The 26,650-nt window shown below is 39.1% G+C and overlaps 1 protein-coding gene across 4 annotated transcripts in view; it reads left to right on the forward strand.

Annotated features, from left to right (window-relative positions):
* The window catches only part of ADAM32 (ADAM metallopeptidase domain 32), a 175,835-nt gene that overhangs the window by 65,392 nt on the left and 83,793 nt on the right, over positions 1 to 26,650 (forward strand). For all 4 annotated transcript variants that reach the window (XR_008660572.2, XM_055296031.2, XM_055296032.2 and 1 more), the window contains one exon: positions 5,687 to 5,823. Coding sequence is in view for 3 of the 4 variants with exons in the window: in XM_055296031.2 (XP_055152006.2) it covers positions 5,687 to 5,823 (137 nt within the window). In the remaining variant the exon portion in view is untranslated. The remainder of the gene's footprint in view (positions 1 to 5,686; positions 5,824 to 26,650) is intronic.

A 26,650-nucleotide genomic window follows, 5' to 3' on the forward strand; every position in this document is an offset into this window, starting at 1 on the left:
CTGGTGACATGGGCTCATGAGGGGATCTCCTGATCCATGGGTTGCAAAGAGCCATGGGAAAAGCACGGTTTTCAAGGTGGGGCTGCACAATCACTCATCACTTCCCTTCGCTGGGGATGGGGGCTTCCCTGGCTCCATGCCACTCCTGGGTGGGCCATCACCTCACCCTGCTTTTCCTTCCTCTCCGTGGGTCAAGCCGTCTGCCTAGTCAGTCCCAGTGTAAGAACCTGGATACTTCAGTTGAAAGTGTAGAATTTGCTTGCCGTTTTCATTCCTTCCATGAGAGCTGGGGACTGTAGCTGCCTCTAATCAGCCATCTTGGCCCTACCCCCTTCAATGAAAACACTTTTTAATTGGGCTAGGTATACAATCTTTGTCCTAACATCTTCCTACCTCAGCATTTTGAAGACCAATGTATCATATTTTTGTGAAGTCATTATGAACTGAAAAGATGGCAAAGAAATTCAGGGTGTATGTAAAGGAATTTGAACTGATGAGTGAAAGAGAGAAGTTAGTAAGGAAGTTAGGTACAGTGAAAATGTGGTTGGAACCATGAGTTAGATGTGCTGGCTGGTTCATGGATTGTTGGAGTTGAGGTGCTAGAGGAGTAATCAGGAAAAAATGCAGATGATCAGTCTGTGAGATGCAGTTACTAAGATGATGGAGGGGTGGCAGTTATTGATAAAGATCTGTTGACAAGGGCTAGAGTGTGAAACATAGGAATGAGTGGCTGAGGCAAGGCATAGGATAAAATTGTGGGAGGAGATAAATTCAAGGAAGTGTAAAACACAATTTTTATACTTACACTTTTACAAAGCCATAATAATTTTGAAGAACGACAAAGTTGAGGGACATATTATAGTTTATATCAAGACATTATAAACACTTAGTAATTAAGACAGAGACAGGTGCAGAGGTAGACAAATAGACCAATAGACCAGAGAGTTCAGAAACAAAAAAACGTATAGGCATGCACTAAAGGTTTTACAAAGGCGACACTGTAGTGCACTGGTTAGCAGATGGGCTTTTTGATAAAAGAAACTCTACTCTGACTTGATGCTATTTGAAAGATAAAATATAAATAGATTATAGCTCTATATTTGAAAGTTAAACAATAAAGCTCTGGAAGATAAAAAAAAGGAACAGATTCATGACTATGTGAGTAGAGAAAGGTTGTTTTTTCTTTTATTTCAAATTCATTTATTTTTTAAATTGACATATAAAATTGTCTGCCTTTACCATGCACAACATGATGTTTTGAAGACTATATCCATTATAGAATGGTTAAATCTAGCTAACAAATGCATTGCCTCACATACTTACCATTTTTATGGTGAAAATGCTTAACATCCACTCTCTTAACATTTTTCAAGAATACAATTTATCATCATTAAATGTAGTTACGAAGTGGTACAATAGAACTCCTGAATGTATTCTTCCTATCTATCTTTAAATATCCATTCTTTGACCAACATCTCCCAGAAGAGGATTATTTTGAATTCTTTGTCAGTCATTTCATAAATCTCCTTTCTTCTGGGTACACTGCAGGAGCTTTATTAGTTTCTTTCTGTGATGTCATATTTTCCTAATTTTTCGTAATCCTTGTGTCCCTGTGCATTTGAGGAGATGTTCACGTCTTCTAGCTTTTGCAGGTGTTCTTTTCTGGTAACAGACCTTTACTTTTACTGTAACCTGGGATTCTGGATGCCATTGGTTACAACCGTGGACAGGCAGACCTTGGTGTTGGGTTCTCTAGTTGGGCTTGGTTGCTTCCCGTACTCTGAGGTCAAATGGTATAGCTGGCTGTGCTCCGTGGTCTAGTGAGACCACTGGCTGGACTCTAACATCAGGTGGGGATACTGGCTGGGTTCTGGATTGTTTCTGATGGAGTAGGATTGTAGGTTGTCTTCCTGGCTAGGCAGTATTTTTGTATGTTTGGAATCTGTATCGTGTTTCCTGCAGCATGATGCTGTTAGCTAGTCTCTGTGGCGTGGCACCTCCATTGGCCAGAATGAAGAGCAACGCCGAAGAATCATGTGCTGATCACTGTGAGCCCCACCGCTATTTTTCATCTCCAACTGACCCCAGATGGCTTAGCCCTACCAGCACTCCCAGTGGTTCCTGTGTGATGAGACAGAAGTGAGCCTCTCACAAATGGTCCCAGAATGGTGGGGAAGTTAAATGTCTGCCTCTAATTCACCCCTACCATACCAGAAACCATAGGCCCAGAGTAACTCTGCATGCAGTGCCGCACCAGCCTGGGGCTATTCCCAATATAGTATAGTAAGTCACCACAACCTCTGCCAGCTAGTATGCAGCAACTTATCTAGCAATTCTCATCCCATTTTTCCTCATCATCACTCACTGTGTTCTCAGACTCAAGCCTAATGGCTATGGGGGAAATGGCACCAAGTTTTGGCTGCTGCTTTAGGATATTTAAAAAACCATTAGTGATATCCTTCCTACCTCTCTGGATGTTGTTCCTTAGCTGGTGCCACAACTGAATCTTTAGCCAGCCATTACAGTCTTGTATTAAGCCAGTTGCTTCTGTGTTACAGGACATGCGATAAGTAAATGAACCCATTTCTATAAATACTAGGCCACAAGATGTGACCCTGGTCAGAAACAATATTGTGTGGTGATGTAGAAGACCTTCTTTAAGCACAGGAATGTGGTGCTTTAGAATCACTGCAGACAGGCAAGGAAAATCCATACCTGGGATACACGAGGACAAATCATTGATCCTTCAATGAATGAGTAGTCCACTGTAATAAACCTATCTCCAGTTGACTGGCTAATCCAACAGGGGCATAGTGCTATGGTAGAGGCTCATCACTGGCTTCTGTTGATGGCAGGTAGAGTGCTCTAGCTGTATAGAAAGGCAGATCAGTTTCAGAGGATAATTTACAGTCATTATCTATCTTTCACTTTTGCACCAGGCAAACAAACAAGTTAAATGATTATGTGACATGTATCATTACTCCTACAATTTCAAACGTTAATGGTGACACTAATATAAGCAGTATGCAATTTCCCAAGGGATGCCGTATTACTCTTGATTTATCATCTTGGGAGCAGTTCCAGGCACTTCCTCTTGGCCCTCCCGATCATAATATGTCTCACTCCATTGGTCAGCAGACAATATGTGCTAGTATTTCTATTCCAGCCATTTCTGGGATTTGGAAAATAATAGTAGGACATATCTGAAGTTCTTTTGGATTTACTGTTAGATGAACTTGAAACAAGTTTCTTCTGACTACCTGACCTCCATAAGCCTGCACTTAGACCAGTAGACTAAGGTGGTATTCAGTTTTTCAGGGTAACTTTAGTTCTGACTCAGAATCCAATAAGCCCCAGAAGTCCTAGCTGTTTTCTTTTCCTGTGTACACAGTTATTCTAGTGAATAGCTACAGGTCCCTCTGTGGAAGGCTTGGGGGAATAGTCAGTTTCTTCTGTATGGCAGGTTCCTGACTTAGTTGAGAAGCCCTGAGGTTGTGAATTGGTTTAGGTCTGGGAATCTGCATCACAGCAACTCATGGTAAGTTTTTGCCACCAGACCTAGAATGTCAAGAAAACCTTCAGTATGATGCTCATATATTTTATTTTTAGGGTCCCTGAAATAATTACCATAATCCCTGTAGGTCAAAACTTTGATAATATGTAAGCCCCTTTAGCTTGTGATGGTAATTGCACCCACCTTGTCTCAGTTAAGCTGTGCCGCATGGCCTGTAACACTCCTGGTCCCAATGTTCCTGTTGGGGCTTGGCGTGGTGGCTAATGCCTATAATCCCAGCACTTTGGGAGGCTGAGGCAGGTGGATCATTTGAGGGTCAGGAGTTCGAGACCAGCCTGGGCAACATGGCAAAACCCAGTGTCTACTAAAAATACAAAAATTAGCCAGGCATAGTGGTGGGTGCCTGTAATCTCAGCTATTCGAGAGGCTGAGGCAGGAGAATCACTTGAACCCAGGAGATAGAGGTTGCAGTGAGCCAAGATCATGCCATTGCACTCCAACCTAGGCAACAAGAGTGAAACTCCATCTCAAAAAAAAAAAAATTCCAATTGGTTTCAGAGAACCAAGATCCATTGCACTATGCTACCATCATCTCCAGTCTACAAAAACAAAAACAAAAACACAAAAAACAACAACAAAAAAAAGCAGAGATTTTTGACGATATTGCTGTGTCTTTCAGCAAAGCATTTCCAAGTGTCTTGAAGGAAATATCCTCCCAGCTCTCTTTGAATGTTTGATCAAGGGTAGTTACCCAACAGGTTTCACACAGTAGATTCATTCAATATTACCATATTCCTGAAACTTAGCACTTCTTCACCATACAGTATGCCAGGAAAGCTCCAGTATTTTGACCTTACTGACAGTAGGCTCCCATTAAGTCTAACTTCAGTTAACATGACTCCTGCTTTTACTTGGCACATTAAATACAAAATCCCAGGTGAGTCATGAATTACAATAAATTTGTTCCAGTCCAGCCTTCTATTTCATACTGTCTGATCAATCCCTTTCAAAGTATAAATTATCTCCTTCCAGAGCAGTACATTGATGCTTCTCCTTCAAGACCATGTTGAGAATTAATTCTTGATTTGGACCTAGAGGCAATGTGGGGTAGTGAGACTAATGTTCCAGCTATCGTCATTAAAACTTTTTTTTTTTTTTAAATGCAGGGGCTCTCTCATTATTTGGAGAGGGCTTCCTCTGCTGGCAAGGGAAGTAAAGAGATGTTATTCCAATTGTTCGCCTCCCAAGTTTCAGATTCTAATGCTTTTCCCACCAAATCTGGTAGGTTCCAGCCTGGTCCTCAGCCATGTCAATCCATGACTACAGATGAGTTACATCATTGCCGCTGCAGAGGCTTTCTGATTCCGTTTGTATTTTCCATTGCTCATTTGCAGCGTTTCCTTTCTATTCTTCATTATGTGCATGCTTTAGGGCTGTTATAAGAAGTTAATTGACTCCAAAATCTTTATTATCCCTATTGTCACCATAGCAATTAAATGTCTTTATCTTCCTCCTCCTGCATCATATCCTATGCCAGCTTTGGCGATAATTTGAGAAATCATGATGTCATTGCATACCATGAATTACCAATGCCTCATTTCGTTTTTGCAAGGAAGTTATCTGTGTTAAAGATATAAACAGCCTAATCCAATAGTGCAATCTGAAGGATCTGTTTTCTGTGGCTTCTTTTCATACCAGTCACTGTGTCAATGAGGTTCCTAGTAGGCAGCAGGGTGAGCACTTAAATTGGGTAATTTGGTTAGTGGCCATTTCATGAGCTGGGGGTTGGGGGAGATGATATGGATTATCCAAAATGAGTATTAGAGCTCTTGTAAAAAGTTAGATGAGTTGAAGATTATGGTCCATATAACCAACAGTGTAATGTAGATTTTCTTTATCAAAACAATTCTTTTATATATTAATAGTAACTACCTAAGAATTATGTTAGGTATTCAATTGTTAAATTATCACAAAGCTTGGCATACACTCAATGTGCTTCTATCTCAGTAAAACTTCATAAGAAGAGCTTCAGCTTCTCACCTGTTCAAGGATCCATATCTCCCTAATTCTTTAGCATTTGATAAAATAATAAAATATTCATAATTAGAAAATTATTTTTACCACCCTTTAGAGAATTATCTTTCCTTAGAATTTTCTTTGTTGTTATTATAGTACCCCAAGGAGATAACTCTGGAGGCATTTTCAGTTATTGTCACCCAGATGCTGGCACTCAGTCTGGGAATATCATATGATGACCCAAAGAAATGTCAGTGTTCAGAATCCACCTGTATAATGAATCCAGAAGCTACGTAAGTTTTAACAAAGTATTTATTTATTGCTTATGTTTATTTCATTTTAAATATTGAGAGTGTGAAAATTTAGTATTTACTTAAAGCACAAATTAGCTATCAATGGACCAAGTTCACCAAGTATAAACATGTAATTTTAAATGTAAAAGTAGTATAAAGTGTAAATTAAAGATAGTCAACGATAACAAATCCAATCTGCAAGATATATTAGCAAAAGAATATGAAAGCACTTAGTAAGGATTTTTTTTTTTTTTTGAGACGGAGTCTCGCTCTTTCACCTGGGCGAGACTGCAGTGGCACTATCTCGGCCCACTGCAAGCTCTGACTCCTGAGTTCATGCCATTCTCATGCCTCAGCCTCCCGAGTAGCTGGGACTGCAGGCGCCCACCACCATGCCCGGCTAATTTTTTGTATTTTTAGTAGAGACAGGGTTTCACCGTGTTAGCCAGGATGGTCTCGATCTCCTGACCTCATGATCCACCCGCCTCGGCCTCCCAAAGTGCTGGGATTACAGGCATGAGCCACCGCGCCCGGCCAGGATCTTTAAAAAAATACGTCAGCAGAACATAATAAGTGGCCTTTGTTTTAGACAAGGTATTTTTGGTTTTGGTTTTAGAATTGTTTGATTTTATGAAAAAAACCTCTAACATCCAAAAGAGTAAGAAGTCCTAGTTGGAGACCAACATTATATATATATATTTGTGTGACTTTGGATAAATTACTTGACTTTGCCTAAGTTTACTTTTCTCATCTTTAAATGGGAATAATTATGCCTATTCTTTTATTTCACAGGGTGATGTAAGAATAAAAGGAAAAAAGTGAAATAGGAAAGGGTTTTCTAAACTGTAGAATTCTATAAGTATGTGATTGATTAGCTACAGTGATTTCTAAACTTATTAATCTTCCCCAGATGATATATCAGACAAGAACTATAGCAGGTGTCATTAGCATTTTGTAGTTTTTCTGTTTGCAAATATGGCCTATGACGTGGGTAACCTATCATAGGTTAAAAGGTCAAAAGTCAAAAGTGAAAATAAGACATTAAATTTTGAAAACATATTATTTTTATGGGTACTCCTAAAAATCTTTTAAGGGCTAACTCTTATGTTCTAAAAACAACTCAAACTCAACATATATACCCACAAAAATAGCTCAAACTCAACATATTTAATATGTATATACACATGCAATTATATTACAAATTAGCTCTGAAAGGAATGTGTGTATATGTATATGTATATATACACACACAAACACACATAATCACACATATCCATATATGTATAGATATATAATTGATATGCATATGTCCATATAGATGGATAAATGGAATCTATCTATCTATCTATCTATCTATCTATCTATCTATCTATCATCTATCATCATCCATCCATCTATCACAACAACATGAGAATAATTATTTTGGGCTCATTGTTCATATGGCCAGCTATTCTCAAGTATGCTAGGACAATATGTTTTGTGTAGGTCACCCAGAGCCTAAGATTAATGATAATGAGATGAACAAATATTTACATTGTACTTACTATGTTCTAGAGACCATTCCAAGCACTTTACATATATTAACTTACTTGATTCTCACAATATCTCTACAGGGCAGTTCCTATTATTCCCATTTTTACAGATGAGAGGCTAAGTTATAAAAAGGATAATTACTCATGGTCAGATGGCTAGTTTGTGGCAGACTTGGGTTTTGAGCCTGTATTAGTAAACCTTTAAGTTCATGTGGTACTTTATGTTTAAAATGCTTTCATATATAATCTCCAATTTCTTACAAATCTCTTGTGTATGAGTAGAGTATTATATTAATTTTTACAAAATCTAATAATAGCACACATGTGTAACTCTTTTGCATATCCACAGTACATCTCACACATTATTCTATGTTAATTCTCAAAGAAAGCATGTAATTAATTACATATTTCAATTTAATGTGTTTAGTAAAAAGCCCTGGAGTATAAGTAGCTGAAGTGATCTACATTTACTAGATATGCAGTTAATTAGTGGACACACTTTAGCAGGTGTCAGTAATACTAGCAGTGATTTATTGTGTACCTATTAAAAGCCAGATAATTGAATTAGACACTTCACTTATTTAATTATACTTAATTCTCACAGCCTCATCTATCTATGAGGTAGATAGGCATTATCCCTATTATGCAGATGAAAATACTAAGACTTAGATAATTTAATCACTTTGCCTAAGGCCTCATAAGTCATAAGGTTGGTATTAGTCAACAAGTTTATCTAATTTCAAAGCCTTGTTTCATTCTATAGTCTACACTTCCTTCATATAGAAGACTTAATATATTGGCATTCGCTTAAACTAAGTAGCAAGAGAATGTTCGTATGTATTTGTTCAAAATTCATTTTTATACTTAAGCGCTCCTTCCATTATATCATTTTTTTGGGTAAAACTGTGTCTAAATGTATTGTTATTATTGAAAAAATTCTATTGATATATAATAATTGTACATATTTATTGGGTACACGTGATATTTTCATATCTGTATACGTGTGATGATCAAATCAGGGTATTTAGAATATCCGTCCTCTCAAACATTTATCATTTCTTTGTGTTGAAAACATCAAATCTCCTCTTCTAGCTATTTTGAAATATACAATAAATTACCATTAATTACAGCTATTGAACACTAGAACTTATTCTTTCTATCTAACTGTGTGTACTTATTAACTAACCTCTCTTCATTCCCCTGCCCACTCTTCCCAGTCTCTTGAAAGCATCATTCTGCTCTGTATCTATTTTTTTTTTTTTTTCTTTTTGAGATGGAGTCTCGCTCTGTTGCCCAGGCTGGAGTGCAGTGGTGCGATCTCGGCTCACTGCAAGCTCCGCCTCCCGGGTTCACGCCATTCTCCTGCCTCAGCCTGGAACTATAGGCGCCCACCACCATGCCTGGCTAATTTTGTTTTTGTATTTTTAGTAGAGACGGGATTTCACTGTGTTAGCCAGGATGGTCTCGATCTCCTGACCTCGTGATCCACCTGCCTCGGCCTCCCAAAGTGTCTACTCTATATCTTTATGAGTTAAACTTTTAAAGTCCCACACATGATTGAGAATTGTGATATTTGCCTTTCTGTGCCTGGCTTTTTTCACTTAACATAATGACCTTCTGTTCCATTCATGTTGTTACAAATGAAAAAGTTTACTTCTTTTCCATGGCTGAATAGTATTCCGTTGTGATGTATACCACATTTTCTTTATCCATTCATCCATTGATTCACACTTAGGTTTATTCCATGTTTTGGCTATTGTGAATAGTGCTGCAATAAACATGAAGGTTCAGGTATCTTTCTAATATACTGATTTCTTTTACTTTGGATAAATACCAAGTACAAAGATTGCTAGTTTGTATGGTAGTTCTAGTTCTAGTTTTTTGAGAAACCTCCACAATACTTCCTATCATGGCTGTATGAATTTACATTCCCACTAACAGCGTATGAGTTGCCTTTTCTCAACATCATCACCAGTATTTGTTAGTTTTTATGTTGTTTGATAATAACCATTCTAACTGGGGCAAGATGATATCTCATGGTGGTGTTGATTTAAAAATTTCCAATGATTACTGATGCTGAATATTTTTTCATGTCAGAAAAGACAGCAGGTTGGCAATTTGTGTGTCTTCCTTTGAGAAATGTCTATTCAAATCCTTTGCCCACTTTTAAGTGGGATTTACTTGTGTGTGTGTTTTTAAATTTTTATTTTAGGTTCAGGTGTACCTGTGCAGGTTTGTTATATAGGTACACTTGAGTCATGGGGGTTTGTTGTACAGATTATTTTGCCACCCATGTACTAAGCCTAGTACCCAATAGTTGTTTTTTTCTGATCCTCTCCCTCCTCCCACCTTCCACCTTCAAGTAGGACCCAGTGTCTATTGTTCCTCTTATGTGTCTATGTGTTCTCATCCTTTAGCTCCCAAATATGTGGTATTTAGTTTTCTGTTCCTGTGTTAGTTTGCTAAAGATAATGGCCTCCAGCTCCATCCATCGTCCTGCAAAAAACATGATCTCATTCTTTTTATGGTTACATAGTATTCCATGGTGTGCATGCACCACATTGTCTTTATCTAGTCTACCACTGATGAGCATTTAGGTTGAATTCATGTCTTTGCTGTTGTGAATAGTGCTGCAATGAACATATACATGCATGAGTCTTTATGATAGAATGATTTATATTCCTTTGGGTATATATCCAGTAATCACATTGCTGGGTTGAATGGTAGTTCTATTTTTAGCTTTTTGAGGAATCAACACACTGTTTTCTACAATGGTTGAACTAATTTACACTCCCACCAACAGTGTATTAAGTGTTCCTTTTTATCCATAACCTCACCAGCCTCTGTTATTTTTTGACTTTTTAATAATAACCATTCTGATTGGTATGAGATGGTATCTCATTGTAGTTTTGATGTGCATTTCTCAAATAATCAGTGGTATGGAGCTTTTTTTCATATGCTTGTTTGCTGCATGTATGTCTTCTTTTAAAAAGTGCCTATTCATGTCCTTTGCCCACTTTTTAATAGGGTTGTTTGTTTTTTCTTGTAAATTTGTTTAGGTTCCTTATAGATGCTGGATATTAGACCTTTATCAGATACATAGTTTGAAAATATTTTCTCCTGTTCTGTAAGCTGTTTGTTTACTCTGTTGATAGTTTCTTTTGCTGTGCAGAAGCTCTTTAGTTTAATCAGATCTCATTTGTCAATTTTTGTTTTTGTTGTAATTGCTTTTGGAGTCTTCATTACGAAATGTTTGCCAGTTCCTATGTACAGAATGATTATTGCCTAAGCTGTCTTCCAGGGTTTTAACATTTTGGGCTTTACATTTAAGTCTTTAATCAATCTTGAGTTGATTTATGTATATGATGTGAAGAAGGAGTTTCAGCAGGAATGGTACCAGGTCTTCTTTGTACATCTGGTAGAATTTGGCTGTGACTCCATCTGGTCTTGGGTTTTCTCTTTTGGTTAGTTGACTATTTATTATTGAATCAATTCCAGAACTTGTTTTTGGTCTGTTCAGGGATTTAATTTCTTGCTAGTTCAGTCTTAGGAGATTGTTATGTGTCCCAGAATTTATTCATTTCTTCTAGATTTCCTAGCTTGTGTGCATAGAGGTGTTTGTAGTAGTCTCTGGTGGTTATTTGCATTTCTGTGGGGTCAGTGTAACATCCCCTTTGTCATTTCTAACCTTTACCATTAGGTAATGCCCTTCTTTGTCTTTTTTTTATCTTTGTTGGTTTAAAGTCTGTTTTGTCTGAAATTAGGACTGCAACACCTGCTTTTTTCTGTTCTCCATTTGCTTCGTAGATTTTTCTCCATTCTTTTATTTTGAGCCTATGGATGTAATTGTATGTGAGATGGTTTTCTTGAAGACAGCATATCATTGGGTCTTACTTCTTTTTCTAGCTTGCCACTCCATGCCTTTTAATTGGGGCATGTAGCCTGTTTACATTAAAGGCCAATATAAATATGTGTGAATTTGATCCTGCCATCATGTTGTTAGCTGGTTATTTTGCACACTTGTTTGTGTGGTCGCTTTATAGTGTCACTGCTCTGTGTATTTCAGTGTGTTTTTGTAGTGGCTGATAATGGTCTTTTCTTTCCACATTTAGTGCTTCTCTCAGGAGCTCTTGTAAGGCACATCTGATAGTAACTAATGCCCTCAGCATTTGCTTGTCTTAAAAGGATCTTTTTTTCACCTTTGCTTATGAAGCTTAGTTTGGCCAAATATTTTCTTTAAGAACGTTGAATACTGGCCCCGGTCTCTTTTGGCTTGTGGGGTTTCTGCTGAGAGGTCCACTGTTAGTCTGATGGGCCTCCCTTTGTAGGTGACCTGTCCTTTCTATCTGGCTGCCTTTAACATTTTTTCTTTCACTTTGACCTTGGAAAATGTGATGACTATGTGTCTTGGGAATAATTTTCTTGTGAAGTATATTGTGGAGGTTCTCTGGATTTCTTGAATTTGAATGTTGGCCTCTCTAGCTAGGATGATATCCTGAAATATGTTTTCCAGGTTGCTTCCATTCTCCCCATATCTTTCACGGTTGCCAATGAGTTGTAGACTTACTTTCTTCACATAATCCCATATTTCCTGGAGGTTTTGTTCTTTCCTTTATATTCTTTTTACTTTATTCTTGTGTGACTGTCATATTTCAGAAAGCCAGTCTTCAAGCTCCAAGATTCTTTCCTCGGCTTGGTCTGTTCTGCTCTTAATAGTTGCAATTGCATTATGAAATTTTTATACTGTGTTTTTCAGCTCTATCAGGTTGGTTATGTCCTTTTCTATCCTAACTATTTTGTCTGTCAGCTCCTGTATCATTTTATTGTGATTCTTAGGTTACTTGAATTGGGTTCAATGTTCTCCCGAATCTCGATGATCTTCATTCCTATCCATATTCTGAATTCTGTTTCTGTCATTTCAGCCATCTCACCTTGGTTAATAACCCTTGCTGGAGTACTAGTTTGGTGTTTGGAGGAAAGAAGACATTCTGGCTTTTTGAGTTGTCAGAGTTCTTCCGCTCGTTCTTTCTCATCTTTGTGGGCTGGTGTTCCTTCAATCTGTGATGTGGTTGTCCTTTGAATTTTTTTTCTTTTATCATATTTGATATCCTTGGGGGTTTGATTTTGGTATCAGGTGGGTTCAGTCGACTGGCTTTGTTTTGGAAGATTTTTAGGGGACCAAGGCTAGGCTCAGGATTCCTGGACTGCATGCTCTAATTCTGTGGGACTAGTATCATGCTCCAGCTTTGTTCTCTGGCTCCTTGAGATTAGGAACCTGTTTCCGTGGAGGAGCCATGGTGCTCCCAGACTGCTGGCCACAACATTCCAATAGGTGGTGCCAGCCAAAGTGCTTCCTAGGGCAGTGGCAGCAGGATCCATCTTTATTTGCATGTGCCAACAGCAGTGGCAGTGGCGGCACAGTGGGGTGCATGCTTGTCAGTTGCAGGAGGGTGCTAGTGTGTACTGGGGTGCTGGCTTCCATGCCAGTGTTTGTAGCAGCGATGGTGACAGCATGGCTCAGGGTGGGGTGGGAGGCTCCCCCCCGAAGCTACTGTTCATGTATTTGTGCTGGTGGTGGTGTTAGCATGGAGGCGCTGGTGGGTGCAGGACAGTGTGTGCCCTCTGTGCACACTCACGTGGTTAGCAGTGGCTGCTCAGTGAAGGGGTGGGTTTGCTGTTTTTAATGCCTAGTTTTACGCTGGTGTCAGTGTCAGTGCAAGGGTGGGGCTCATGGGCTCTGTGCCTTCTAATGCTCCAGTGGCAATGGTGGTGCAGCAGAGGGATGGTATGGGGTACACCGATGCTGGCAGCAGTGTCTTGGCAGGGTGCACCTGCACTGACGGGGAAGGGGAGGCAAGGTTCTCCTGCACACACAGACACACACATCAGCAAAGCACTGTAGGTGGTGGCCATGGGTGAGTGTGTGTAGGTGAAGCATCATAGAGAGGCTGCAGTGAAGAGAGGACACAAGCAAGCTGATATTTTTCTGTGGGAGCTGCCCTACTGGAGCTCTGCTGGTCAGATGCAGTCCACCAGTGCAGGAGCTATGATGCAGGTCCCTAGGAGGTATCCTCCCTGGGCAACTGAGGCTGTGCTGCAAGCAGTCATGGCTAGGCTGGGTCCGTGGGAGAGGCCACCAGTTAGAGGGGTGCTCAGGTCAGACTGGCCCCATCTCATGGGCAAGACCGCTTTGCAGACTTCAGGTACGACAGTTCCTCTAGGGCTAAAGTCTCGTATGGAAGGAAGTTAAGCCTAGGCAGATGGGTGACCCTGATCGTACTCTACTACTGACACTCCTGCGCCAAACCTCTGGGCTCTACACCGATTGGAGTTCTGCCTCTGCCACTTCTGTAAGCAGCTCTCCTGGCCAACTCAAGCATCCATGGTGGTCGGGGGTTCTCCTCCTGCTGGGATTCCAGGGGCCTGTGGTGACAGCAGGTTGCTTCTTGCCTGTTAAACTCACCCTTTCCCTAGGAGTGTTTTGGGGCTAGGAACAAGTCCCAGTGCATAGTAGCCTCGTGTAGGGTTCCCAGCTTCCTCCCCCTCCAGCCCAGCATCTGTGTCTTCCCTGTCTGCTCTTACTGCCTTCTCTCTGAAGATCTGCTAGGAGCCCATCAGTTTTCCAATGTCCCAGTCCCTCAGTGGCAGATATTATTCCTGGCTGCATCTAATTGGCCACCTTGCCACCTCTCCCCTTAAATGCGATTATTTTTTTATTTGCCGTTGAGGTTTTTGAGATCCTTGTATATTCTGGATATTAACCATCTATGGGATGAATAGTTTGCAAATATTTTCTTTTATTCTACAGATTGTCTCTTCATTCTGTTGTTTCTTTTGCTGTACAGAAGTTTTTTAGTTTAATAGAGTGCCATTTGTCTATTTTTGTTTTTGTTGCCTGTGCTTTTGAAGTCTTAGCCGTAAAATCTGCCTAGAACAATGTCCTGAAATATTTCTGTTTTCTTCTAGCAGTTTTACAGTTTCTGGCCTTAGGTTTAAGTCCTTAATCCGTTTTGAGTTGATTTTTGCATGTGGTTAGAGATAGGGCCCTAGTTTCATTCTTCTGCATATGGATATCCAGTTATTCCCAGCACACATATATGTTCTTGGTATCTATGAAGAAAATCAGTTGGCTGTAAATGGATGGGTTTATTTCTTGGCTTTCTATTCTGTTTCATTGCTCTGTCTGTTTTTATACCAATACTGTTCTGAATTTATTCCTACAGACTTACAGTATATTTTGAAGGATCTTTGGTGGTTCCATATTAATTTTAGGATTGTTTTTTCTACTTATGTGAAGAATATTATTGGTATTTTGTTATGGATTTCATTGGATCTGTAGATCGCTTTGGGTGGTATGATCATGATAACAATATTAAGTTCTCTACTCCACATGGATGGACGTTTTTCCAAATGTTTTTGTTCTCTTTAATTTTTTTATATCTCTGTTTCGTAGTTTTTGCATAGAAGTCTTTTACCTCCTTGTTTCAGTTTATTTCTAGGTATTTTATATTTTTCATGGCTATTGTAAATGAGATTGCTTTCTTGATTTGTTATTCAGCTAGTTTGTTTCTGGAGAATAGAGAGGCTACTGATTTTTGTATGCTGATTTTGAATCCTGCAGTTTTACTGAATTTGTTGATCAGTTTTTAGAGTTTTTTGGTGGAATCTTTGATTTTTCTATATGTAAGAGCATGTCACCTACAAAGAGGGAAAATTTGACTTCTACATTTCCAGTTTGGATGCCTTTTATTTCTCTTCCCTAATTCCTCTGGCTAGGATTTTCAGTACTATGTTGGTTAAAAGTGGTGAAAGTGGTATTCTTGTCTTGTTCCAGTTATTGGGAGAAAGGCTTTAAGCTTTTTCCTGTCCAGTAGGGTGTTAGCTGTGGATTTGTTATATATGGCCCTATTATGTTGAGGTACATTTTTTCTATATCTAACTTATTGATAGTATTTATCATGAAGGCATGTTGAAATTTATCAAATGCATTTTCTGTGGCTATTGAAATGATTTTGCAGTTTTTGTCCTTCATTCCATTGATGTGATGTATCATATTTACTAATTCATATATGTTAAACCATCCTTGCAATCCTGGTATACATCATACTTGATCATTATATAATATATCTCCTTGATGTGTTGTTGGATTAGGTTTACTAATACGTTGTTGAGAATTTTTGTGTCTGTGTTCATTGGGGATATTGGCCTGTAGTTTTCTTTTTTTTTGTTGTGTCCTTGTCTGATTTTCCTATCAGGGTAATGCTGGCCTCCCTCAAGACTGAGTTAGCGAGAATTTCCTTTTCTTTGATGTTTTGGAATAGTTTGAGAAAAACTGGTGTTAGTTCTTGCTTATATGTTTGATAGAATTTAGCAGTAAAGTCATGTGGTTATGGGCTTTTGATTATTGATTCAGTCTCATTACTTGTTATTAGATTGTTCAGGTTTTCTGTTTCTTCCTTGTTCAATCTTGGTAGGTTGTATGTGTCCAGGAATTTATCTGTCTCCTCTAGGTTTTCCGATTTGTCAGCATAGAGTTGTTCACAATAGATTCTAATGATTTTTTTGTATTTTTGTGGTATCTGTTGTAATGTCTCCTTATCATTATTTATTAATTTATTGGGTCTTTACTCATTTTTTCTTGTTTAGTCTAGATATCTGTATATCAATTTTGTTTTACATTTTCCAAAAATTAATGTTTGCTTCTTTAGTTCTTTTTATTTTTTAGGTTCTATTTCATTTATTTCTGCCTGGTCTTTATTTTTTTCTACCAATTTTGGGTTTGGTTTTTTCTTGCTTTTCTAGTTCCTGAGGTACATCATTAGGTTATTTGAAATATTTCTACTTTTTTGATGTAGACATTTATTATCATAAAATTCTGTCTTAGTACTTCTTTTGTGTATGTCACTAGTTTTGATATATTTTGTTTTCATTTTCATTTGTTTCAAGAAATTTGTTGTTTCCTTCTTAATTTATTCATTGACCCAGTGGTTATTCAGGAGCATTTGTTTACCTTTCATGTATTTGTACAGTTTTCAAATTCCTATTATTATTGATTTTTACTTTTATTTCATATGGTCTAAGAAGGTACTTAATATGTATTCAGTGTTTTAAAATTAATTGAGACTTGTTTTGTGGCCTAACATGTGGACTATCCTGGAGAATGTTCCATGTACTAATGAAAAGAATGTTTAGACTGCAGCTATTAGATGAAATCTTCCATATATATCTGTTAGGTTTATTTGCTTGATAGTGCTGCAGATTAAATCTGATGTTTCTTTGTTGATGTTCTGTCTAGATGATCTGTCCAATGCTTCAAGTGGGGTGTTGAAGTCAACAACTATTATTATATTGGGGTCTATTTCTCTGTTTAGTTCTAATAATATTTGTTTTATATATCTGGGTGCTCCAGTGTTTGCTGCATATATATTTATGATTTTTATAGACTCTTGCTGAATTGTTCTTTTTATCATTATATAATTACTTGGTTTCTTTTTATGTGTTTTGTCCTATAATCTATTTTTTTCTGACATAAATATAGCTACTCTTTCATGCTTTTGGTTTCTGTTTGTGCAGAATTTTTTTTTCCTATTCCTTCACTTTTAGTCTACATGTCTTTACAATGTAAGTGAGTTTTTGTAGGCAGCATACATATTTTTAAATCCTTTCAGCCAGTCTATATTTTTTAATTTAGAAATTTAAGCCATTTACATTTGAGATTGTTATATATCGATTAGGACTTACTCCTGTCATTTGTCAATTGTTTTCTGATTGTTTGATATATTCTGTCTTTCATTCTTCCTCTTTTTTTCTTTTAGACAGGGTCTCACTTTGTCACTCAGGCTGGAGTGAAGTGGTGTGATCTTGGCTCACTGCAACCTCTGCCTCCTGGGTTCAAATGATTTTCCTGCCTCAGCCCCTCAAGTAGCTGGGACTACAGGTGTGCACCATCATGCCTGGCTAACTTTTATATTGTTAGTGGAGATGGGGTTTCACCATGTTGGCCATGCTGGTCTCGAACTCCTGACCTCAGGTGATCCACCCACCTCAGCCTTCCAAAGTGCTGGGATTACAGGCGTGAGCCACCACGCTCAGCCTTTCTTCCTCTTTTATTGTATACCTTTACATTAGATAATTTGGGTCGTGATAGCATTTAACATTTTTTTTTCTCTTCTCCTTTTCTCTTCTCATCTATTCCACCAGTGAGTTGTATACTTGTATGTGTTTTCAGGATGGTAGCTATTCTCCTTTTACTTCCTGGTTTAACATTCTCTTAAGCATTTCTTATAGGACTAGTCTAGTGGTGACAAATTCTTTGTTTTTTTCTTGTCTGAAAAAGACATTTTATTTCTCTTTCATTTTTGAAGGATATCTTTGCTGTGTATAGTATTCTTGGCTGATAGTTGTTTTCTTGCAGTACTTTGAATATATACTTTCATTCTCTCCTGGCCTATAAGGTTTCTGCTGAGAAATCTACTGTTATTCTCATGGGTATTCCTTTATACGTGACTTGACATTTTTCTCTTTCTGCTTTTAGAATTCTCTCTTTGTTTTTGACTTTTGATAGTTTGACTATATGTGCCTTGAACAAGACCTTTTTGGGTTGAATATATTTCAAGATTTTTAGTTACCTGTATCTTGATGTCTATATCTCTTGCAAAACTTTGGAGAGTTTCAGGTATTATTCCTTACATAAGTCATCTATGCCTTTACATCTCTTCTCCTTCTAGTCCCAAAATGTGAATATTTTGTTCCTGTATGGTGTTTCATGTGTCATATAGGCTTTCTGTCATATATGTATATAATTTGTCTGATCAGGTTATTTAAAAAGCTCTGTCTTCAAGTTCAGAAATTCTTTCTTCTGATTAATCTGGTCTATTATGGAAACTCTCATTTGTATTTTTAATTTTATTTATTGAAATAATCACTTTCAAGGTTTCTGTTTGGTTCTTTTTTATGATATCTATCTCTTTGTTAAATTTCTCATTGAAATTATGAATTGTTTTCCTGATTTCTTTTTTTTTTAACTTTTTAAAATTATACTTTAAGTTCTAGGGTACATGTGAACAATGTGTAGGTTTGTTACATATGTATACATGTGCCATGTTAGTGTGCTGCACCCATTAACTCGTCATTTACGTTAGGTATATCTCCTAATGCTATCCCACCCCCCACTCCCACCCCATGACAGGCACTGGTGTGTGATGTTCCCCTTCCTATGTCCAAGTGTTCTCATTGTTCAATTCCCACCTATGAGTGAGAACACGCGGTGTTGGTTTTTTGTCCTTGCGATAGTTTGCTGAGAATGATGGTTTCCAGCTTCATCTATGTCCCTACAAAGGACATGAACTCATCATTTTTTATGGCTGCATAGTATTCCATGGTGTATATGTGCCACATTTTCTTAATCCACTCTATCACTGATGGACATGGGTTGGTTCCAAGTCTTTGCTATTGTGAATAGTGCTGCAGTAAACATACGTGTGCATGTGTCTTTATAGCAGCATGATTTATAATCCTTTGGGTATATACCCAGTAATGGGGTGGCTGGGTCAAATGGTATTTCTAGTTCTAGGTACTTGAGGAATCACCACACTGTCTTCCACAATGGTTGAACTAGTTTACAGTCCCACCAACAGTGGAAAAATGTTCCTATTTCTCCACATCCTCTCCAGCACCTGTTATTTCTTGACTTTTTAATGATCACCATTCTAACTGGTGTGAGATGGTATCTCATTGTGGTTTTGATTTGCATTTCTCTGATGGCCAGTGCTGATGAGCATTTTTTCATGTGTCTGTTGGCTTCATAAGTGTCTTCTTTTAAGAAGTGTCTGTTCATCTCCTTTGCCCACTTTTTGATGGGATTGTTTGTTTTTTTCTTGTAAATTTGTTTGAGTTCATTGTAGATTCTGGATAGTAGCCCTTTGTCAGATGAATAGATTGTAAAAATTTTCTCCCATTCTGTAGGTTGCCTGTTCACTCTGATGGTAGTTTCTTTTGCTGTGCAGAAGCTCTTTAGTTTAATTAGATCCCATTTGTCAATTTTGGCTTTTGTTGCCATTGCTTTTGGTGTGTTAGACATGAAGGCCTTGCCCATGCCTATGTCCTGAATGGTATTGCCTAGGTTTTCTTCTAGGGTTTTTATGGTTTTAGGTCTAACATTTAAGTCTTTAATCCATCTTGAATTAATTTTTGTTTAAGGTGTAAGGAAGGCGTGCAGTTTCAGCTTTCTACATATGGCTAGCCAGTTTTCCCAGCACTATTTATTAAATAGAGAATCCTTTCCCCATTTCTTGTTTTTGTCAGGTTTGTCAAAGATCAGATAGTTGTAGATATGCGGCATCATTTCTGAGGGCTCTGTTCTGTTCCATTGATCTATGTCTCTGTTGTGGTACCAGTACCATGCTGTTTTGGTTACTGTAGCCTTGTAGTATAGTTGGAAGTCAGGTAGCGTGATGCCTCCAGCTTTGTTCTTTTGGCTTAGGATTGACTTGGCGATGCAGGCTCTTTTTTGGTTCCATATGAACTTTAAAGTAGTTTTTTCCAATTCTGTGAAGAAAGTCATTGGTAGCTTGATGGGGATGGCACTGAATCTGTAAATTACCTTGGGCAGTATGGCCATTTTCACGATATTGATTCTTCCAACCCATGAGCATGGAATGTTCTTCCATTTGTTTGTATCCTCTTTTATTTCATTGAGCAGTGGTTTGTAGTTCTCCTTGAAGAGGTCCTTCACATCCCTTGTAAGTTGGATTCCTAGGTATTTTATTCTCTTTGAAGCAATTGTGAATGGGAGTTCACTCATGATTTGGCTCTTTGTTTGTCTGTGATTGGTGTACAAGAATGCTTGTGATTTTTGTACATTGATTTTGTATCCTGAGACTTTGCTGAAGTTGCTAATCAGCTTAAGGAGATTTTGGGCTGAGATGATGGGGTTTTCTAGATATACAATCATGTCATCTGCAAACAGGGACAATTTGACTTCCTCTTTTCCTAATTGAATACCCTTTATTTCCTTCTCCTGCCTGATTGCTCTGGCCAGAACTTCCAGCACTATGTTGAATAGGAGTGGTGAGAGAGGGCATCCCTGTCTTGTGGCAGTTTTCAAAGGGAATGCTTCCAGTTTTTGCCCATTCAGTATGATATTGGCTGTGGGTTTGTCATAGATAGCCCTTATTATTTTGAGATACGTCCCATCAATACCTAATTTATTGAGAGTTTTTAGCATGAAGGTTGTTCAATTTTGTCAAAGGCCTTTTCTGCATCTATTGAGATAATCATGTGGTTTTTGTCTTTGGTTCTGTTTATATGCTGGATTACATTTATTGATTTGCGTATGTTGAACCAGCCTTGCATCCCAGGGATGAAGCCCACTTGATCATGGTGGATAAGCTTTTTGATGTGCTGCTGGATTTGGTTTGCCAGTATTTTATTGAGGATTTTTGCATCAATGTTCATCAAGGATATTGGTCTGAAATTCTCTTTTTTGGTTATGTCTCTGCCAGGCTTTGGTATCAGGATGATTCTGGCTTCATAAAATGTGTTAGGGAGGATTCTCTCTTTTTCTATTGATGGGAATAGTTTCAGAAGGAATGATACCAGCTCCTTCTTGTACCTCTGGTAGAATTCGACTGTGAATCCGTCTGGTCTTGGACTTTTTTTGTTTGGTAGGCTCTTAATTATTGCCTCAATTTCAGAGCCTGTTATTGGTCTATTCAGAGATTCAACTTCTTCCTGGCTTAGTCTTGGGAGGGTGTATGTGTCCAGGACTTTATCCATTTCTTCTAGATTTTCTAGTTTATTTGCCTAGAGGTGTTTATAGTATTCTCTGCTATTAGTTTGTATTTCTGTGGGATCGGTGGTGATATCCCCTTTATCATTTTTTATTGCATCTATTTGATTCTTCTCTCTTTTCTTCTTTATTAGTCTTGCTAGTGGTCTACCAATTTTGTTGATCTTTTCAAAAAACCAGCTCCTGGATTCATTGATTTTTTGAAAGGTTTTTTTGTGTCTCTATCTCCTTCAGTTCTGCTCTGATCTTATTTCATTCTTGTCTTCTGCTAGCTTTTGAATGTGTTTGCTCTTGCTTCTCTAGTTCTTTTAATGGTGATGTTAGGGTGTCAATTTTAGATCTTTCTTGCTGTCTCTTGTGGGCATTTAGTGCTATAAATTTCCCTCTACACACTGCTTTAAATGTGTCCCAGAGATTCTGGTATGTTGTGTCTTTGTTCTCGTTGGTTTCAAAGAACATCTTTATTTCTGCCTTCATTTCGTTATGTACCCAGTAGTCATTCAGGAGCAGGTTGTTCAGTTTCCATGTAGTTGAGCAGTTTTGAGTGAGTTTCTTAATCCTGAGTTCTAATTTGACTGCACTGTAGTCTGAGAGACAGTTTGTTATAATTTCTATTATTTTACATTTGCTGAGGAGTGCTTTACTTCCAACTATGTGGTCAATTTTGGAATAAGTGCGATGTGGTGCTCAGAAGCATGTATATTCTGTTGATTTGTGGTGGAGAGTTCTGCTTAATGCAGAGCTGAGTTCAATTCCTGGATATCCTTGTTAACTTTCTGTCTCATTGATCTGTCTAATGTTGACAGTGGGGTGTTAAAGTCTCCCATTATTATTGTGTAGGAGTCTAAGTCTCTTTGTAGGTCTCTAAGGACTTGCTTTATGAATCTGGGTGCTCCTGTATTGGTTGCATATATATTTAGGATAGTTAGCTCTTCTTGTTGAATTGATCCCTTTACCATTATGTTATGGCCTTCTTTGTCTCTTTTGATCTTTGTTGGTTTAAAGTCTGTTTATCAGAGACTAGGATTGCAACCCCTGCCTTTTTTTGTTTTCCATTTGCTTGGTAGATCTTCCTTCATCCCTCTATTTTGAGCCTATGTGTGTCTCTGCACGGGAGATGGGTCTCCTGAATACAGCACACTGATGAGTCTTGACTCTTTATCCAATTTGTGTCTTTTAATTGGAGCATTTAGCCCATTTACAATTAAGGTTAATATTGTTATGTGTGAATTTGATCCTGTCATTATGATGTTAGCTGGTTATTTTGTTCTTTAGTTGATGCAGTTTCTTCCTAGCATTGATGGTCTTTAAAATTTGGCATGTTTTTTCAGTGGCTGGTACTGATTGTTCCTTTCCATGTTTAGTGCTTCCTTTAGGAGCTCTTGTAGGGCAGGCCTGGTGGTGACAAAATCTCTCAGCATTTGCTTGTCTGTAAAGGATTTTATTTCTCCTTCACTTATGAAGGTTAGTTTGGCTGGATATGAAATTCTGGTTTGAAAATTCTTTTCTTGAAGAATGTTGAATATTGGCCCCCATTCTCTTCTGGCTTGTAGAGTTTCTGCCAAGAGATCAGCTGTTAGTCTGATGGGCTTCCCTTTGTGGGTAACCTGACCTTTCTCTCTGGCTGCCCTTAATATTTTTTTCCTTCATTTCAACTTTGGTGAATCTGACAATTATGTGTCTTGGAGTTGCTGTTCTCAAGGAGTATCTGTGTGGCGTTCTCTGTATTTCCTGAATTTGAATGTTGGCCTGCCTTGCTAGATTGGGGAAGTTCTCCTGGATAATATCCAGCAGCATATTTTCCAACTTGGTTCCATTCTCCCCATCACTTTCAGGTATACCAATCAGACGTAGATTTGGTCTTTTCACATAGTCCCATATTTCTTGGAGACTTTGTTCATTTCTTTTTACTCTTTTTTCTCTAAACTTCTCTCTCGTTTCATTTCATTCATTTGATCTTCAATCACTGATACCCTTTCTTCCAGTTGATCGAATCAGCCACTGAAGCTTGTGCATTTTTCACGTAGTTCTCGTGCCAGGGTTTTCAGCTCCATCAGGTCATTTAAGGACTTCTCTACACTGGGTATTCTAGTTAGCCATTCTTCTAATCTTTTCTCAAGCTTTTTAGCTTCTTTGTGATGGGTTTGAACTTCCTCCTTTAGCTCGGGGAAGTTTGATCATCTGAAGCCTTCTTCTCTCAACTCGTCAAAGTCATTCTCCATCCAGCTTTGTTCCATTGCTGGCGAGGAGCTGTGTTCCTTTGGAGGGGGAGAGGCACTCTGATTTTTAGAATTTTCAGCTTTTCTGCTCTGTTTTATCCCCATCTTTGTGGTTTTATCTACCTTTGGTCTTTGATGATGGTGACGTACAGATGGGGTTTTGGTGTGGATGTCCTTTCTGTCTGTTAGTTTTCCTTATAGCAGTCAGGACCCTCACTGCAGGTCTGTTGGGGTTTGCTGGAGGTCCACTCCAGACGCTGTTTGCCTGGGTATCAGCAGTGGAGGCTGTAGAACAGCGAATATTGCTGAACAGCAAACGTTGCTGCCTGATCATTCCTCTGGAAGTTTTGTCTCAAAGGGGTACCTGGCCCTGTGAGGTGTCAGTCTGCCCCTACTTGGGGGTGCCTCCCAGTTAGGCTACACGGGGGTCAGGGACCCACTTGAGGAGGCAGTCTGTCTGTTCTCAGATCTCAAACTCCGTGCTGGGAGAACCACTACTCTCTTCAAAGCTGTCAGACAGGGACATTTAAGTCTGCAGAGGTTTCTGTTGCCTTTTGTTCGACTGTGCCCTGCCCCCAGAGGTGGAGTCTATAGAGGCAGGCAGGCAGGTCTCCTTAAGCTGTGGTGGGCTCCACCCAGTTAAAGCTTCTCAGCAGCTTTGTTTACCTACTCAAGCCTCAGCAATGGTGGGCGCCCCTCCCCCAGCCTCACTGCCGCCTTGCAGTTTGATCTCAGACTGCTTTGCTAGCAATGAGTGAGGCTCCGTGGGCGTGGGACCCTCTGAGCCAGGCGCGGGATATAATCTCCTGGTGTGCCGTTTGCTAAGACCGTTGGAAAAGCACAGTATTAGGGTGGGAATAACCCAGTTTTCCAGGTGCCATCTGTCACAGTTTTGCTTGGCTAGGAAAGGGAAGTCCCTGACCCCTTGTGCTTCCCGGCTGAGGTGGTACCTTGCCCTGCTTTGGCTCACGCTTGGTGCGCCGCACCCACTGTCCTGCACCCACTGTCCGACAAGCCTTAGTGAGATGAACCCAGTACCTCAGTTGGAAATGCAGAAATCACCCATCTTCTGCGTCGCTCACACTGTGAGCTGTAGACTGGAGCTGTTCCTATGCGGTCATCTTGGAACTGCCTTAAAATTATATTTCCTGATTTCTTTGTATTATTTATCTGTTCTCTGTTTTGTCTCACTAAGTTTCTTTACTATCATTATTTTGAATTCATTTTCAGACATTTCATAGATTTCTTTTTGTTTTGGCTCTGTTACTGCATAATTTTTATATTCCTTTAGAGGTATATTTTTTCTTTCTTGTTTCATGTGTATTTTTGTGTCTTTACATTAATATCGGCACATCTGGTGTATCAGTTGCTTCTTACAATTTTATGAGTTGACTTTCATGGGGAAATACTTTTCCCTATAGATGTATTTATAGTATTGGTTGGATAGGATATTTTGGCCTTATTTCTTGGTGAGCACAGAATTGTAGTCTCCATAGGATTTCTTTGTCTGTTAGCAGCATCAGTGGTGTTTATGAGTTCCCCAGTAGCTTGGTCTGTGTTTGTTAGTGGAGGCTGTGGTGAGGTTCTGCTAAGGACAAGGTTGCCAGGTTTATTGGTCCTTCAGCACCAGTGGTGGTGGTAGTAGGCAGGACTTGCTGGAGCCTTCAGGTGGCATACAAAGGCACCAGTGGTGGTGGTTTTGAGTGGATTGTTCTTCTGGCATCCAAGTGACATGCTCAGGTGCCAGCAGTGGCGGCAGTTGGTAGAATGGGCCTGTTCTCAGGTCTCCAGATGGTGTGCATGGGCGCTGAAGTCAGCAGGTGTGGCAAGCTTGTCTTGAGGCCCCAGGACAGCATGTTATCAGGCCAGTCCTAAGTCCATCTGAAGGTAGATGCAGATACAAGTGATCTTGACATTGGAGGGTTCTGGGTTGCTGTCAGTTGCAGCAGCCCTGGGTAGGAAGCTTTCAGGCTCTGGGGAGCATTTGTTTGGTTCCCTTCATCCTGGAGGTCGCCTTCTTGGTGCACTGCACTACTCATTTCCTGGGCTATAGACACTGAATCAGCTAGAGGGCTGGAGACACAACTACATTCCTGGGTCAATCCTGTTTTGTGACACTGCAGCCCTCTGGGTGGATGTGGGGTATGTCAATGGGATGATAGGGATGTGGAGATGCTGGAACTGTTGGGATTCAGTTCAGGATCTGAACCTGAATCTGGTGGTTTGGTGGGGCTGGGCTCTCAAAATGGTGTAGTGGTGAGTCAGCTTGGGTCTTGGTGGGTGGGGGATGGGGGTGTTTGGGACCCAGCACAAACACTTTCTGTGGAACAATACCAACTTGTGGACTCGAAGTACCTGCCTATACTAATCTCAGAGTGTGTGTGGGCTGAGGCACTGTCCCATCACTAGGACTGCAGCTGTCCACAATAAGAATGTGGATGGCTGGGGATCTTGTTTACCTTTTCTTGCAGTGAGGAGTTGCTTCTGGATTTGAGCTTATTATGGCCAGGCTGGCTTCTTTGCTCTTCTGTCTTTCTACATCTCAGAAGTTTTTTTTTGTTACTTCTCCAATGAATTCCAGTGCTTGCTCTTAGAACCTCTATTTAATGTCTGGTTGTCTGCTTGCTCTTTTGGTCTTTTTTGTGCATGAGAAAAGTGCCAGGCTCCCCTAGTCAGCCATTTTGTAGCCCCCTCCTATTCCTGATATATCATTTTGATAATTTAATTTATGTATACTTTTTAAAAGTGACAACTCATGTCTTTTTTTATTCATACATTTAAAAAATTTATAATCGACCAAAATTTTTATGTGTATGTGGGGGTACAGTGTAATGTTTCAACATATGCATATATTGTATAGTGATGAAATTAAGGTAATTCCCATATCCATCACTTTAAACATTTATCATTTCAGCATGACAATAACATTCAAAATCTGCTCTTCTAGCTATCTTGGAATATGCACTACATTGTCATTTGATATAGTCACCCTACTGTGTAATAAAATACCAGAACTTATTCTTCCTGTTTAACTAATTTTGTACACATTAACCAACCTCTCCCAGTCTTCCTCTCTCTCTCTTTCCCTCACCAGCCTCTGGTAACCACTATTCTACTCTCTATTTTTATGAAATCAACTTTTTAAAAATTTCACACGTGAGTGTGATCATGTGGTGTTTGTCTCTGTGTCTGGCTTATTTCACTTAACATAATGTCCTCCTGCTCCATTTATATTGTCAGAAATGATAATATTCCATTCCTTTTCATGGTGGAATAATATTCCATTT

The sequence above is a fragment of the Symphalangus syndactylus genome, chromosome 10 (assembly GCF_028878055.3).
Source record: "Symphalangus syndactylus isolate Jambi chromosome 10, NHGRI_mSymSyn1-v2.1_pri, whole genome shotgun sequence".
Classification (NCBI taxonomy): domain Eukaryota; kingdom Metazoa; phylum Chordata; class Mammalia; order Primates; family Hylobatidae; genus Symphalangus; species Symphalangus syndactylus.